Source organism: Syngnathus acus, chromosome 4 (genome assembly GCF_901709675.1).
Source record: "Syngnathus acus chromosome 4, fSynAcu1.2, whole genome shotgun sequence".
Lineage (NCBI taxonomy): Eukaryota > Metazoa > Chordata > Actinopteri > Syngnathiformes > Syngnathidae > Syngnathus > Syngnathus acus.
In genome coordinates, this window is record NC_051090.1 from 4566175 (window position 1) to 4580820 (window position 14646).

General features: G+C 43.8%; 6 protein-coding genes across 9 annotated transcripts; 3 read left to right on the forward strand and 3 right to left on the reverse strand.

The window, feature by feature from the left end:
• The first annotated feature begins 381 nt into the window (after window positions 1–381).
• Window positions 382–2521, forward strand: fh (fumarate hydratase). Its single transcript, XM_037250494.1, has 2 exons — window positions 382–1098; window positions 1431–2521. Exons 1-2 carry the CDS (start codon window positions 466–468, stop codon window positions 2298–2300), a joined length of 1503 nt encoding a protein of 500 aa, XP_037106389.1. The 5' UTR covers window positions 382–465; the 3' UTR covers window positions 2301–2521.
• Window positions 2522–2764: 243 nt separating this feature from the next.
• fam32a (family with sequence similarity 32 member A) lies at window positions 2765–4012 on the reverse strand. The gene is made up of 4 exons (XM_037250497.1): window positions 3895–4012; window positions 3255–3399; window positions 3040–3093; window positions 2765–2920 (listed from the first exon to the last, which is right to left on the reverse strand). The coding sequence occupies exons 1-4, from the start codon at window positions 3966–3968 to the stop codon at window positions 2852–2854; spliced, it is 342 nt and encodes a 113-aa protein (XP_037106392.1). The 5' UTR covers window positions 3969–4012; the 3' UTR covers window positions 2765–2851.
• A 248-nt stretch (window positions 4013–4260) lies between these two features.
• mrpl54 (mitochondrial ribosomal protein L54) lies at window positions 4261–5333 on the forward strand. 2 transcript variants are annotated; one of them, XR_005097762.1, is made up of 4 exons: window positions 4261–4470; window positions 4559–4715; window positions 4842–5080; window positions 5230–5333. XR_005097762.1 is itself a non-coding variant. In XM_037249694.1 (3 exons), exons 1-3 carry the CDS (start codon window positions 4287–4289, stop codon window positions 4972–4974), a joined length of 474 nt encoding a protein of 157 aa, XP_037105589.1. In that variant the 5' UTR covers window positions 4261–4286; the 3' UTR covers window positions 4975–5100. The 2 variants fall into 2 exon arrangements, 1 of the variants encoding a protein (XP_037105589.1); XM_037249694.1 differs by lacking the exon at window positions 5230–5333 and having other exon boundaries at window positions 4842–5100.
• mef2b (myocyte enhancer factor 2b) lies at window positions 5255–10719 on the reverse strand. Its single transcript, XM_037249688.1, has 9 exons — window positions 10623–10719; window positions 9002–9249; window positions 7515–7589; window positions 7173–7376; window positions 7026–7088; window positions 6790–6943; window positions 6296–6526; window positions 6122–6233; window positions 5255–6027 (listed from the first exon to the last, which is right to left on the reverse strand). Exons 3-9 carry the CDS (start codon window positions 7566–7568, stop codon window positions 5739–5741), a joined length of 1107 nt encoding a protein of 368 aa, XP_037105583.1. The 5' UTR covers window positions 7569–7589; window positions 9002–9249; window positions 10623–10719; the 3' UTR covers window positions 5255–5738.
• On the forward strand, window positions 10432–13323 carry tmem221 (transmembrane protein 221). Its single transcript, XM_037249689.1, has 3 exons — window positions 10432–10936; window positions 11657–11742; window positions 12430–13323. Exons 1-3 carry the CDS (start codon window positions 10644–10646, stop codon window positions 12954–12956), a joined length of 906 nt encoding a protein of 301 aa, XP_037105584.1. The 5' UTR covers window positions 10432–10643; the 3' UTR covers window positions 12957–13323.
• On the reverse strand, window positions 12143–14623 carry borcs8 (BLOC-1 related complex subunit 8). Of its 3 annotated transcripts, none has more exons than XM_037249695.1 (6): window positions 14468–14623; window positions 14216–14328; window positions 13977–14041; window positions 13795–13902; window positions 13565–13644; window positions 12143–12357 (listed from the first exon to the last, which is right to left on the reverse strand). In XM_037249695.1, exons 1-5 carry the CDS (start codon window positions 14502–14504, stop codon window positions 13581–13583), a joined length of 387 nt encoding a protein of 128 aa, XP_037105590.1. In that variant the 5' UTR covers window positions 14505–14623; the 3' UTR covers window positions 12143–12357; window positions 13565–13580. The 3 variants fall into 3 exon arrangements, with proteins under 3 accessions (XP_037105590.1, XP_037105592.1, XP_037105591.1); XM_037249697.1 differs by having other exon boundaries at window positions 13565–13629; window positions 14468–14622; XM_037249696.1 differs by lacking the exon at window positions 13565–13644 and having other exon boundaries at window positions 14468–14622.
• Window positions 14624–14646: the final 23 nt, after the last annotated feature.

Sequence of the window (14646 nt, forward strand, 5' to 3'; positions counted from 1 at the left end):
TATTTGTGAAAAAGAAATGATCGCAAAGAATATTAACAACACAGAACAAAATGTATTCTTTTTTCTTTTTATAAAATACGGAAATAAAAGTCAATAATTATTGCAGTGCGGCCTGAAGCTCCTGAATAATGCTATCTTTTTTGGGAATGAATCACCACAACCCAGTAGTTATGTTTTTGTTTCGAAAAATCTTAAAAGGCCTTTAAAATATCCAAACACTGGTGACGTTCTAATGATGTTTCGTTTTCGCGTTAAACCGGACACAGTCACTCCGGATTATAAACAGCTTTACCACTTGCTTCCAAGCTCATCTTTTGATTGGCCACAAATGCCGGAAACGGCAACCCCTCTGACTTTTGATAGGCTGTCGAAGACTCGCGTTCCCATTCGCCCAATGACAGCCCTCCGTGCGAAAGGCAGTTTCGCTACAGTGACCTCCTCTGTCTTCACCTCTAATGCGCAGCCATGTTTCGCTCTTTTCAACGTGTCCAGCAGCTGCAGCGCAACTTGCGGACTTTGCCGAGTGTCCGCGCCGACTGTAAAATCCTCCTCATAAACCCGTGCAGAATGGCCAGCTCGGACTTCAGGATCGAGCGGGACACGTTCGGTGAGCTCAAGGTCCCGGCCGACAAGTACTACGGAGCCCAGACTGTCAGATCCACCATGAACTTCAAGATCGGGGGACCTTCCGAGCGAATGCCGTTGCCGCTCATCCATGCCTTCGGAATCCTGAAGAAAGCGGCGGCTCAGGTCAATAAAGACTACGGTCTGGACCCCAAGATCGCGGACGCCATTTGCCAGGCGGCGGACGAGGTGGCGGCTGGAAAGTTGGACGATCATTTCCCTCTGGTGGTGTGGCAGACCGGCTCCGGAACCCAAACCAACATGAACGTCAACGAGGTGATCAGCAACCGAGCCATCGAGATCCTGGGAGGACAGTTGGGCTCCAAAGATCCGGTCCATCCCAACGACCATGTCAACAAGAGCCAAAGCTCCAACGACACTTTTCCCACGGCCATGCACATCGCCGCAGCCACGGAGGTCCATCAAGTTGTCATCCCGGGACTGCAAACTTTGCACGACGCATTGACAGCCAAGGCATGTATATAAATGTTTTTTTTGCTTACATAAACATTTATAAATACACCACTAGAGTGACGTCAGTACCGCGTCTTGACAACCATTGCTCTGCAGTAGAGTATGCTACATATGCATTCAATAATAAAATACACACAATATACAGAAATAAACATTAATTTGCTGCATTTATCATGCATTTCCCTCTGCTGTGCACACCTTGCCACCCATCTATGGCATTTTGCTACCAAAATATTAATTACATAGAGCAGCTGACAAACTACGAAAACAATGAGTGAGCCTCTCGAGAACAACAAGAGTACTGAAATTGTCTTTTTTTTAAACTTTCCCAGGCGGAGGAGTTCAAGGACATCATCAAGATCGGTCGCACTCACACACAGGACGCCGTGCCGCTGTCACTGGGCCAGGAGTTCAGCGGGTACGTGCAGCAGGTCAAGTACAGCATACAACGGGTGAAAGCGGCCATGCCACGGGTGTATGAACTGGCGGCCGGCGGCACGGCGGTGGGAACGGGCCTCAACACGCGTGTGGGCTTCGCCGAGAAGGTGGCATCCACCGTCTCCACCCTCACCGGGCTACCCTTTGTGACGGCGCCAAACAAGTTTGAGGCGCTGGCAGCCCATGACGCCTTGGTGGAGCTGAGCGGGGCCCTCAACACGGTTGCAGTGAGCATGATGAAGATCGCCAACGATGTGCGGTTCCTGGGATCTGGCCCACGTTCAGGCCTGGGCGAGCTCATCCTCCCCGAGAACGAGCCAGGCAGCAGCATCATGCCCGGCAAGGTCAACCCCACGCAGTGCGAGGCCATGACCATGGTGGCCGCCCAGGTGATGGGCAACCACGTGGCGGTGACAGTGGGCGGCAGCAACGGCCACTTCGAGCTCAACGTCTTCAAGCCCATGATAGCCAAGAACGTGCTGAACTCGGCGCGCCTGCTGGGTGACGCCGCCGTCTCCTTCAGCGCCAACTGCGTGTCGGGCATCCGGGCCAATGTCGAGAGGATCGACAAGCTGATGAACGAGTCGCTCATGCTGGTGACGGCGCTCAACCCGCACATTGGCTACGACAAGGCGGCCGCCATCGCCAAGACGGCGCACAAGAAGGGTTCCACGCTCAAGAAGGTGGCCGTGGAGCTCGGCTACCTCACTGAGGAGGAGTTCGACCGCTGGGTCAAGCCCAGCGACATGCTGGGACCCAAGTGAACCTGCTCAAAGTTCATCACGGACGCTTAATTTAATTGATGGGAATCATGTGGCTGGACTAAGGGGGGAAGGAATGCTGCATTATAACAGCACACAGAGGAATGGGTGTGTCAGTACAGTTGAATTGATTTTTTTTTACATCATGTGCCATCCTAATTGTTTCCAAATGGCCTGTGGTTGACACAATGTAAATGTATGAATTAAAAAGCCATACTGACGCATCGTTTGCACTTTTTCTTTAACATACTAAACATTTATGAATAGAAAAGTTGTAGTTTCAGAACAACAAACATATTTTGGGAGGATTAAAGGTGCACTTTATCTTCAAGATTTTTTAGCGTGCGTATATATGCAAGAAAACTAACCCTACAAAGACAATGAAATATCAAATTAAAGCCATTTGTTTTCCCATTACTCTTAAAAACAGAAAGATACTTGTAACTTTAACAGAAAATGACCAAATGTGATCACAGTAAGCAGCGTTTAATTGTAAATAGATAAGATGGCATAACATTACGTTCAAAAAACAAAAATGGAACCTTTCTGCCCATTTATTTGGTCCAGCTGACTTTAGGAATATCGTAATGTTCTGTCAGGTTGTCCAGATGGCGATTGAAGTCCTGCAAAAAAAAAAAAAAAAGTTAGGACTATTCAATGCTGATTTTTTTACCAAACATAACATTTAGTTTGAACTAAATAAATGCAATTAAAAAATGTGGATGCTTGTGTAAGAACGTACCTCCACTCGATGCTTGTGTGTCTTGGAGGCTTTGTTTAGAATTCTTTCCATTTGCTGTCAGGAAAGAATTCAAACTCAGTTATGCGGAACTAATATTTCATGAGTAAAACATACTTCTCTTCAGAAAATCAAAAATAAAAGCAGTTTATTTGTTATATTCTTGCCTTAGTTAAGCAGTAAGATGCTTTTCCCGCAGTGCCACAAGATATACCTACCCTCTTTTCTTGCATCTTGTCAAAGGCGATTTGTGCGGGCGTCCTTTTGTCCATGTACGCCCGCGTGGCTTTCGTCTCCTCGTCGTTCTGATTGGTTGACATCTGCTCCATGCGATGCTTGCTCTCCTTGTCCTTCTTCTTCTTCCTGGAACAAAATTATAGACATTTGCATCTGATTTAGATTGTCTGAGATGAGGGTTAATTTGGCACTTGCTGCATTACGGTAAACCCTCGTTTATTGTGAGAAATATCAAAATCCAAACCCATTTGTTAAAGGTTTATGCACATTTTAGATGTATGTGAATGCAAAACAAGGCTACAGAAACTGTACAAATTGTGTTATCATTGTCCTTCACAATCAACCCTCAGTAGAGAGGACTCACAAATTAACATTACATTTAAACTTTGAAAAACTACCAAATAATGTCAGCTAATGTTTGAATAGAACCGCAAGCCAAGCGAAGGGGTTTTTAAATGTACGGTTTAGTGAACAAATATCAAGCAAAATATGTCAGCTAATGTTATTGTTAGCCCAAAGGCTAACGCTTGAGCGACATGAACTGAAAACTAGTAAAAGCACATCCTCTACCAGGCAAACATTAAAATGTTTGTAACTAACTAATCTTTGCGCCGTACTTACTTTTTGCCAGAAGAAATGGCTCCAGCACCCTTTATTTTTAGGGCACTTTTCTGAACATGCTCATAGTCGGCCATATTTTCCTGAAAGATGTCGTCGAAGCGTCTTCTTCTTCTTCTTCGGCTTTAATAGAAAATGGCAAAGCGGCATTAGAGCTGATTAGCGCCATCTAGACACTGGTGCCAAGACAGTAAAATTAACTAAATTAATATTATAATGTTCCAATTTATATTTATATAAATCTATATATAAACGCACAATATGGAGGGTTTTGGTTTGGAATAAAATATTAGGTAAAATAGCATGCATGTAGTGTGTCTTTTTGTCCACAAGAGGCAGTGCAGATTTTAGAAGTAGTGTCAGAGTGGCCGGAAGTACGAGAAGTACCAGAATGAATGTCATGTTGTAGGTACGCTAATGTCGTCTGTAGCAAGCAATTTACTGTAAAAATGACCGGGCACACTTTATTTAGCGTCGCATTGTTAACCAGACACGTCGTAAACAATGCGTCATTACTAACTCTCCGCAGGAATAACGCGTTAAACAAGTTACAAGCGTGTGGGTATGCGAAAAAAGTGGGTAAGTAGCTTTTCAGTAAAAGTGTATTTCAGTTCCTTCAATGGCGATGTAGTTTGCAATAACATTTAAATGTCGCTTGCTCCTGCAGTCGCTAAAGGCAAAGGAAAAGGGATGGTTAAAGAGGAGATGCAAGGACCAGAGGTATGCAAAGATCCAGTCAGACTGACTTCTTATGCAGTGGGTGTCAACATCTACAAACAGGGAGAAGACCCCCAACTCAAACCAGTGGAGGAATACCCAGAGTGGTGAGAACCATATTTGGCTACCGATACAAATAAAGCTGCAAATAAGGGACAGGCGTGATTAGATTTTTGTTGTTGTTGCTAGTTTTCTTCATACATTGTAGTCTAAATTGACAATTTCTTCTTCAGGCTCTTTCAGTTAAACTTAGGGGCGCCACACAAGCTTCACGACCTGGAGGAACATACCTGGGAGTACTGGAAGCGTCTTCGAAAGGAGAATATCTGGCGTCACAACAGATTACATAAAGGAAAGAAGTTTTAGACAACTGGACTGGACCGGGTTGTTTATATTGCGTCGTTTGCATTCAATGACTTTAGTGTTCATGTGTTTGTATTTTATTTTCTAATATCCATCCCTCATTAAATTTACAGTATATACTTTCACCAATTGTTGTGCATTCTTTTTTGTTCTAGTGTGTCTACTGGTATTAGCCATCCGAGTCAATTGTCTTCATTTAGCAAATATGTTTGGCAAATCACACAAGACATATTGTCATTTTCATATCTAATGTTAGTCACACTTGCTATGATTGAAAACAACAGATATTTAGGTATTTTTATTAAGGGGACATACATGAACATTTTAATATAGTGCCAAACAAAGCAAATCATCAAAATAATCAAAAAGGTGTGTCTAATGTGAACTATTAGGTGATGTGGAAGGGGTGAAAACAACATCAATGGTGTCCCTCACCCAGCAGAGACCAGCTCTGACTGAGACCAGACAGTTCATTAGGTACACGCAGGCAATCAAATGGTTTCCAATACGAGAGCTATTAAAGGAATCTTTACAACAGTAATCAATAGCTATTCATCTATCAAACATGTTAAAAGCAACCAGATTTTACCCTTTTAATAATTTTTTAATATATTCTGGATAATTTAATTTTGAGTCTTCATTTATAATTCTAGAAAAATCCCTTTTAAATGTATTAATCCATTTTCAATTGCTTACCAATCATTTTTTTTAAATTACATTTCTTAACTATGTCTGTGTACCAAACAAACCATCCACTAAGTGCATAGTTATCTCTGCCATCCTTCACACATGTGCGATTGCCTCTGCATCCCTCCATCTTCTCCGTCACACAAGTACATCTCGGGCTCCGGTTCTGAGGGGCTGCGGTGAGCCGAGCCGGGTCTGCTCATGGGCGATTGGTCTCGCCCGAGGCCGTGTAGTGGGGACGAGGCCGGGGAGGATGCATGCAGCTCGGGAGAGCTGCTCTCAGATTTGATGTGCACGCCCAGGCAGGGAGGATGCGATAGGGTAGAGGAGAAAGGTGGAGAGGGGAAAGAGCAGACCCCGGTGGACATCCTGGGAACAACAGCAACAGGAGTTACCTGGTTATTGTCACCATGTATGGTAAATCTATCATAAGAGAAAAAATAAAATTGTATCGCATCCTCACCCTTGACTTAAATGAGGCCCATGGAGCTGGTTTGAAGGCTGCGTTGTTTGCCAGGAGTTCACGGCGCTTCGCTGCAGACTCACAGAGTGATAGAAACTTGGCTGGCTGTACTCTTCACAAAGAAAACAAAGTTATAGGTCAAATAAAAAGAAGCGGAAACAAAGTGGAAGCTACCTGAAGCCCCGGCGGAGGCGAGACCGTAACCAGCCAGGGTGTGGCCGAACAGCCCGCCTTTGCCCGTGGCGCCATGCAGGCCCGTCTGGTACAGGAGCCCCCGGCTCACGGCGGGATTCGGGCCGGTGCGTGAGCCCTGATTGGCTGACAGGGTCAGAGGTGACAGGGGAGGGGGAGGAGTCTTCGGGTGGAGACCTCGGCTCATGTGGGAGAAGACGGAGTAGCCGATACCTGCGGAGGGAAGTGAAAAAGAGGATGTGAGAAACTGTGATACCTTCACACTTTTCCTTCACTGTGCGTAGTAATAACATCATCACAAAGACAGATACGACAATGATTGTAGATGGAAACCAAAAGATGGCTACAACTGTAAAAAAAAAAAAGAAAAGTCATGCACCACACACTTCCGTTTGGGTGACGGACAGCTGCACACACTATTTCGAGTCAAGGGAACAACTTCTATGGGGACAGAAAAATGGACGTTTCTTCTATACCTGAGTGTGGTGACATGAAGGAGGCATGAGCTGTTGCTGGAGCCGGGCTGGCGCATTTAAAGGCACTGTGGGGGGCCACGCCGGGTCCGGATGAGACTGGGAAGCTGCTCTCCGACATTAGGAATTGCGCTTCCGGGGAGCGCAGGGGCGGAGCCTGGAGAGTGACATCATCATATTGACTCACGAGTCACTTAATTTGACGCAGTTCACTGTTGCTATTTTAGAGGGCCAATCACCTGCATGCTTTCATCGCCATCAAGCTCCGAAGAATCCAGCTCAAGGCCTTTCCTCTTCAGAGTCTGACGACAAATGCAAAATAAGATCCCGAGATGTGTTGGGGAACCCCAAAGCAAGAAATTGAAAAGTTGTTGAAATCGCCGTACCTCCAGAATATCGGTGTTGGTGCGGCTCTCGTGCGGCTCACTGTACTCGGTGTACTTGAGGAGAACCTTGTCCATGTCGGTGCTGGCGTACTGGAAGAGTCGGTTGGTGCTGTTGAAGATGATGAGGGCGATCTCGCAGTCGCACAACACGCTCAGCTCGTACGCCTTCTTCATCAGGCCGAACTTGCGCTTGGTGAACGTCACCTGCAATCCAAACAATTATTTTCTTATGTTAATTGCACAATTAGAGAAAAACAAATACCTTATTTGGAGTAAATCAATAATTTACAGAGCAAATAAATATATATGACAATAAAAAAAACTCAATTCTGGTCGGCTCACCTGTCGGTTTCTCTGATCCACAATGCGAGAAATTTGTATTTTCTTTCTTCCCATTTTTCCTGCAGTTAGACACCTCTGTGAAAACACAGAGACGAATACAACAATCAAAGTGTTTTTAAAAATGTGGATCCAAATCATTTTATTCGGGGTGTTTTTGAGCCACATGTCTCCCTTGAGATTTTCTAGCCAACAAAAGAAAAACAAAAAATGGTTATGACTAACGGACGTCATCATGCATACCGCAATCCGCACATGTCATCATGTACGCTCCCTTTCTTCAATTCTCATCAGGGCCACGCATGAGAGAAGAGTGGGTGGCTCGTACCCGTTGACAACACAGTTTTCCTTCAACTGCCAGCCTCTCACCATTGGCCGACTAACCTTCATAAAAAAATGTCATCCGTCACGTACAGTATTTTTAACCTGGGTCTCTTGGGGACGAGCGGCGCGGTCGGCCGCCGCTGCCGGCCCGGCTCGGCCCGACGAGCCAGACAGCGTGGGTGTTAGACTGTGTGGACTTTAGGGGCCACGCTAACTTTAGCCTACGTCGCCTCATGGGGGTAAAAATACAACATGCTTGGGACTTGAGCCACTTTCGATGAATTGGCATCAGCCTAAAAAAATAATTGGTATCACTCGGCCCTAATAGTGGAATTGATTGTCGATTAATTGAGGCGAAATGACAGGCAGGTTAGAGATAAGATTCAAAACCCAGAACCTCAAAACTCTCGTCTGAACCCGTGACCTGTCTGTCTAGTCCGGAGGAGTTTTTGCTGGTTTCCCCTACTCATTAATACACTTGTATTTCTATATTTAGTAACGCCCCCTCGACTGATGATGATGATGCCTTGGCGGACACGGCGGCAGCGTTTCCCACGACCCCTGACCTGTGCGCGTACACAAACATCTTGGGCATTTAGGGAAGAGATGCCCATCGTATTACCTTATAAAGTGGCGAGATCATCATATCCGTATCGAATTTGATTTGCTTCGTGAAAATGTGCTTTAAAATGAAACCGAGTTTTTAGAAGTTGCGCAATCTTCTCTCAGACTAAGCAATATTCAGGCCGACGTAAAGATAGAACCATTTTCTGGCTGACATCATCATTGCACATGAGAGTGAGGTCAAGCGGTTCAACTATGAGGCCTTTGCCAAGTGCGGCGATGTGCAGGAAATATTTGTCTAATTTTAAACAGGAGTTAATTGAATTGCTTTTGATATTTTTGATCGAGTCGACATGGCAACACAAGTGAATCTGCCCACCTATGAATGCATCTGGACGGGATGCAATTTTGCTCAGTCAGCACGCTTCCAAATACGTTTTTAAAAAAAGATTTCCGCGCACAAGTTAACCTATTGCACCACTGACGTTGGTTTAAGAATAGCCTGAAATTGCCGAGCATCTCTTTTTATAATCAAAGACTCGACGTCTTGCACAGCAACACCAGTTATTTCAGCACAGAAATGAAATATGTTCAAATCTCACCTGATCGTTGATCACACTCGTTTGCACATCAATGAAGGCACAGGAGACGTCCGATCCAGAGGATGAAGTGAGTGTGTGAGACGGTGTGTGTCAACAGAGATGACAACCTGATGTAGAAGGAGAGCACTGCCCTCACACAGCTGGGTTGACTCAAACCGCCCTCCTCCTCCGCCTCTTGTCACCATGCATGCAAGCCAATCCAATGCAGACTCCTTTTTTGTTCGGCCATTTTCGCATCAATGGACCACCTAGTAGAAACGCACAGAAGACAAATTACTGTTAATATTTTTTGTGAAAATAAGATAAGAGTTGGACAAATGTTTGCACTCAAGGGCCACATTTGTTTTTTGACATATGGGCCAGGTTACTATGAAAAGTAAAATGTGTTTGTTAAAAATTAAAATCATTTGAAACAAATTGAAAAAAAAAATAGGGACTTTTTTTACAATTAACCTACAATTCAATTAAATACTATTTTTAAAAAAAATGAGCCAGGAGTGCCTACATCAAGTTGGTTATGACTAGCTGCATAACAAAGATGTGTATTTATTCAAAAATCAACTTAAAATAGTCTTCTGTATCATATGAACACACAAAAAATATATATATATAAAAAATAAAATAAAATAAAAATAAAAAGCAAACCAGAACTTCTCAACTGGTACTGAAGCAGGATGTTGCCATCAAACTGCTAGATCTTGAATTGGAGTTTGAGGTCTGTCATTTATTCTGCTTCAATTGGACTCATTGTCAGTGACAGACATCACAAAGAAAATAAAAGAGCCTGTTGCAAAGTCAACAAGGATACATATAGTCAGTGCCAGCCAGATGATTGACTATTTTGAGGATGTGACAATGCGGCGCACTAAAAATAAGAAACATATGCAGTTGGACAACACGCAATCTTACATTGGAAGCGACTGACAAAAAAAGATGTGCACTGATGCAATAGTTAGCAACAAACAACCTCCGGGAAATTGTGCACTCGACTCCCAGTGACCTAGGGGGTCGTTGTTGGCCTTCATGGAGATGTCTGTTCAAAATGTATTTGTGGCAAACATTAACGGACCTTGACGGAATTTGCTATGTGCGCTTTTGCCATTCAGTGAGATACTTGGTGGCGAGATCTTCCTGCCACTTGACTGAAACTTCTCACTTCTACTTTCGGCAAGTTACGGCATGTGCCTAAACCACAGTCTTCAGAAATAGCCTTCGTGATTTTAATAATTTGTGCAACCACGGCAACTCTTCCTACCTTTTGGCTTTGATATGATTCATTAACAATACTGATATGAAGGCCGCAAACTTTGCCTTTCTGTGACTCTTCCAGTCTCTGTTGCAATTGACTTAATTTGACCTTCTCTAAACTTTTGAATGCACATGTTTAAGTACGTTTTTACACAATTTGCGTGTTCATTTTTGTCATCAAGATTAAATTAAATCACCGTGTTTGGTTTTATGGAAGAAAAACATCCATTGTGTCTAAGAAATTAATAATCTGGGGATTCGACGCACATCACATGGGCGAGGAGGAGGAGGGACGTTCATGCGCCCTCGGAAACACCACGCTCGACATGTAGACGCAGTTTTTGGACTACTTCAACCCAAGTCAACTTTTTACCTTTTTGAATCTTATTAGAAGATGACGCACTCTTACAGTCAGCGGTCCGTCGTTGTTCTGTCTCTCTTGGGGATCCTATCGGCCATTATGTCCGTTTTGTCGGTCAACCTGATCTTCCAGCTGCAGCAACAACACACGGCCATGAAGGAGTACAGCCCCTCGGTCGTACCGACTCACGTTCGGGCCTTTTTGCCTTCGGTGTCCACGGTGCTGTCGGCTTTGTCGCTCACGCTTAACCTGAGCTCGGTGGTGGTCTGTCTGCTCCATGGCTACTTTTCCACCGAGGTGTGTCGAGGGGAATTGGATAAAGAAAGGTAATAGTTCTAAAATCCACCTGTCCTTAAAGGCTACATCCGGCTAATTTGCACATCACGGCTGTTTAAATTGGACCAAAAAGTAGTTCCGGTCAAGTTTTAACCATCAGGTTTAAAGTCCCCGGCGACCGCATTGTAGCCAAATAATATTCTGTATTCAGGCGCGCATTTAGTAATTTAGGGGTTCTGAACAAATGTTGATATTTATTGATATCATCAACCGAAAAGTGTGAGCCAACGCACACGTTTTATATATATACTATATATATATATATATATAAATAAATAAATTGGCCTGTTTAGTTTGACAGTTATATTTCTGTTGTATATGCACAAATGGCAACAGGTGGATAAAGGAAAGGGTTTGTATTTCTAGTAAAAGCCAGGGATCACATTTTAGGCTCATGTTCATAAAGTTAAATGTAGTTGAGTGTTAAAAAAAAAAAGTTGTGAATAAAAAGTTGACAGCATCATGGCCAGCCTCTCAATTCCAATAAGCCTTCTTTTCATTCCTTAGTCAACACATAGCGGCGAGCTTGCCCTTTCCCACGTCGACTTACAAATCCAGCGAGCCCCCTCCCTCTGGAATGTGTGAAACAGTCTGAATAATAATGTGCTTTTAAATTTGTTGACAAATATTGTACATGTGCAATTGAAGGCTCTGGTTTGTAAGCACAGAAAAAAATATGGTGGGTCAATCTATGAAATTTGTCTCTACAGAGCAGACTGGTTCTTCTTGGACACCAGAGCCGAGCGACATGTGGCCATCGGGTTGTTCTGCATCGGAGTTTCAGTCTATTTAGCAGGTATAAACCAAGGGTGGGAATCACACAGTTTGAAAGACCGCTTAACAACTCGAAATGTAGTCTTTTATATTAATTGATGGTTTATTGGCTTTCATTTTGACCATAAACCTAACCTGAAAAAAATGAATCACACTTAAAGGCAATTGCAATCTTCGAGTTATTTCGAAATCATTCAGCTCTTAAGATGGATATGAAACATTGCTGTAATTGATATTGGCTAACAATACATCACAATATTGATCGTGTGTGCACCAAACTGTGATTACCAACAAAACAGCTTCCAATGTCCAAAATGGTGGCAGGGAAGTCAAGAGCAGAGAAAGAGCACCGCTTGTTCTTGTCCATCGAGCCCACGAGAACAATGCAGCCTTTGAGCAGCATCCGTGACTTAAGTGTTTTGTTTTTTTTTAAGCCGAACCTGGCAGAGCTGGGCTGCTCTATTCCACTGAGCAGCTTGTGCTTGGGGGTGCACTTGGTTGCGAATTGGGATTAGTACCTTTACCGCCGCATGTCAATCAAAGGGCACAAAATGACTAAATTCGGGGAAGCGGTCAGATTCCAGAGTTGTGCCTCTCGGTAGCATCCCTCTGCATACCCGAATCCACCGTCCTCTTTCTGCACATAAAATAAGACAAAAAAAAACCCATCTAAGAGACTTCATTCTAAAACAGACCTCATCTCTTTCAGCTATGTCCATTTTTATGCTGCTCATATTTGAGGCCGAGACGGGAATCGCCAGCGCTTGCGTCCTGGCCTCCGGCATCTTGATCCTTCTAGTGGTGGTGATCCACTTCCTCGTCAAGGTTTCGCGAGTGGCTAAACGCAACCGGGAAGACCGTCTCCAAACTCTTTTTCGCAACGAGCACAGAAGCAGCAGCAACAGTGCCGTGTCTTGGCCCTGCGAGCTAAAAATCGGCGTGGACAAACTGCGAGTGCCCCGCAGAGAGTCGCACCTCCAGCATCGAATGTCGCTCACGCCTTCCGGCAGCCCCAGACACCAACCGCAGGAGGAATACGGCCCAGTCGGAGTAGAATCGCAAGGCCATTCGAGCAACGTTGACGGCTACGGCGGCGGCTGTCCTCGCTCGCACCGGAGTTTATCTTCAGACTCGGTTCTACTAAAAGCTAAACCCTGGAACGGCGTCAACAACGAGATGAGGAGCGTCCTGGCGCGCAAGTCCGGCATTTCGGCAAAAGACTCGACCTTGGTGTAATGCGGAAGAGGATTTCATTACATGTCATAGCTTTAATGATTCCAGAGCACCTGGAAATGAAGCTAAAAATCCACTCTGATGACTCCATCATTAATCAACTGATAAATGAATCCAGTTGCGATCATGTACTGTATATAATTTGTATTCTACAATAATGTAATGATTGACAACCTAGTGTGCTGTGAGAGGGTATCAGATGTGGCACAATAAATTAAAAAAAAACTGGACAGTATACAACAAGGAGCCATATGTATAGTTTGTCTTTTCTGTATGAAATAGATTGAAACAAGTCAAATAGTTTGACATACTGTGAAAAGCAAACTTGTGATGAGCTGTATTGAGTTTGTTTACAAAGGAGATGTGCCTTGAGTGCAAGGCAGTTAAACTTTCTGTCCTTTGAATGAATGAATGAATTTTACAGCAAAACATTTTATTTTTTTTGTAGGAACCAAATTTCGGATTTTGGAAATGGACGCTTTATTGTACACACTGTGCCATCTTTGTTAGGGTATGTTGTCCCAAATGTTTTAGCACCAATATGAATTAAAGCAGTCCTTGGAAAAATACACTTCTGTGGTACTTGTGTGCCATTAGGAGAAGCTACTGACCTTGCACAAAGCTCTGTCATGAGGAAGATGAGGCTGTTGAGGGATGTGAAGCAGCAACAAGGGGACTGGGAGAAGGGTTGGCAATGGCATCATGCAGAATTAATGCATGTGGATGAAGAGGGGAGGGGGGGGGCAAACATAAACTCATAAAATATGATACATAAAAGAAAAAAATGATTGGGTGATGAATACATAAAGAAATAATAGTTACATCACTGCTGCTTTCTTACCTGCGTCCTTGAGAGCCGCTGATCTGCTCCTTCAAGCTGATGGCTTGTCGCAGGAGGCTGTCGATGTTTTTGAAATACATGCCGCTGTTGGCCATGCCTCTTACGGCACTGCGCAAACAACAACACAAGGCTCAGTAGACTCCTTCAAAAGTATGTTTAAACAAATGTCCATAATGACAAACCTGCATGCATATTCAACAGAGTAGATGGCTCCTTGACTCTGCTCCTCCCAGCTCTGCATGTCGGTCTATTGGAGAAATGATGGCAAGACTATTAACTCACCATGATGACGTCTACTAAATTAAAATCTCTATAATTATGCCAATCAAGTGATCACGGAAAATATCTTATATGGGATCTGCGTTATCCAATTCTGAGTTTAAGGACTATAATAGTCATTAAATTGGATGGATTGACACACCTTATGTTGCACCAGCTCTGGCAAGGACCTCCTAACGTGCTCCTGCAGTCTGTACAGCGCCACGGACGGTTCGTTAGCCAGGACGTACATGCTCTCCGTGAACTTGTCACTCACTGTAGGTGTATAAAATAATAATCACAACAATAAAGTAATATTAGTAGAAATTAAAACGGTGGCGGAAATAGTAACGTCTTTGTGGCTAACCCCAGCTTGCAATCGGCTGGCAAAAGTTAAGTTCCACTTGAAACTTACCTCGTCTGACTTTGAGCTGCATTTCTTGGTCTTCCATAATGAAATATGTCAATTAAATTCACCAATAAAGTAATAATTATGACAATAACACGTCTTTTGACTCTCTGATAGGCACTACTTCCGTGTTGCGAATGATGCTGTGCAACGTCTAAAGCCACCGGACAGGAAAAACAATAGTT

Excerpts from the sequence above, each read along its gene's own strand:
- borcs8 (XM_037249695.1), bottom strand. The coding sequence starts at position 14,504 with ATGGAAGACCAAGAAATGCAGCTCAAAGTCAGACGAG. Across the intron at positions 13,903-13,976 it reads TCTGTTGAATATGCATGCAG|TGCCGTAAGAGGCATGGCCA; the intron begins GTTTGTCATTAT and ends TTGTTTGCGCAG. Across the intron at positions 13,645-13,794 it reads AGCGGCTCTCAAGGACGCAG|CAACCCTTCTCCCAGTCCCC; the intron begins GTAAGAAAGCAG and ends TGATGCCATTGC.
- mrpl54 (XM_037249694.1), top strand. The coding sequence starts at position 4,287 with ATGTCATGTTGTAGGTACGCTAATGTCGTCTGTAGCAAGCAATTTACT. Across the intron at positions 4,471-4,558 it reads TGGGTATGCGAAAAAAGTGG|TCGCTAAAGGCAAAGGAAAA; the intron begins GTAAGTAGCTTT and ends TTGCTCCTGCAG. Across the intron at positions 4,716-4,841 it reads GTGGAGGAATACCCAGAGTG|GCTCTTTCAGTTAAACTTAG; the intron begins GTGAGAACCATA and ends TTTCTTCTTCAG.
- mef2b (XM_037249688.1), bottom strand. The coding sequence starts at position 7,568 with ATGGGAAGAAAGAAAATACAAATTTCTCGCATTGTGGATCAGAGAAAC. Across the intron at positions 6,234-6,295 it reads CGCCTCCGCCGGGGCTTCAG|AGTACAGCCAGCCAAGTTTC; the intron begins GTAGCTTCCACT and ends TTCTTTGTGAAG. Across the intron at positions 6,028-6,121 it reads GGGCCTCATTTAAGTCAAGG|GATGTCCACCGGGGTCTGCT; the intron begins GTGAGGATGCGA and ends TGTTGTTCCCAG.
- tmem221 (XM_037249689.1), top strand. The coding sequence starts at position 10,644 with ATGACGCACTCTTACAGTCAGCGGTCCGTCGTTGTTCTGTCTCTCTTG. Across the intron at positions 10,937-11,656 it reads GGGGAATTGGATAAAGAAAG|AGCAGACTGGTTCTTCTTGG; the intron begins GTAATAGTTCTA and ends TTGTCTCTACAG. Across the intron at positions 11,743-12,429 it reads AGTTTCAGTCTATTTAGCAG|CTATGTCCATTTTTATGCTG; the intron begins GTATAAACCAAG and ends CATCTCTTTCAG.
- fam32a (XM_037250497.1), bottom strand. The coding sequence starts at position 3,968 with ATGGCCGACTATGAGCATGTTCAGAAAAGTGCCCTAAAAATAAAGGGT. Across the intron at positions 3,400-3,894 it reads GCCATTTCTTCTGGCAAAAA|GAAGAAGAAGAAGGACAAGG; the intron begins GTAAGTACGGCG and ends ATTTTGTTCCAG. Across the intron at positions 2,921-3,039 it reads CACACAAGCATCGAGTGGAG|GACTTCAATCGCCATCTGGA; the intron begins GTACGTTCTTAC and ends TTTTTTTTGCAG.
- fh (XM_037250494.1), top strand. The coding sequence starts at position 466 with ATGTTTCGCTCTTTTCAACGTGTCCAGCAGCTGCAGCGCAACTTGCGG. Across the intron at positions 1,099-1,430 it reads ACGACGCATTGACAGCCAAG|GCGGAGGAGTTCAAGGACAT; the intron begins GCATGTATATAA and ends AAACTTTCCCAG.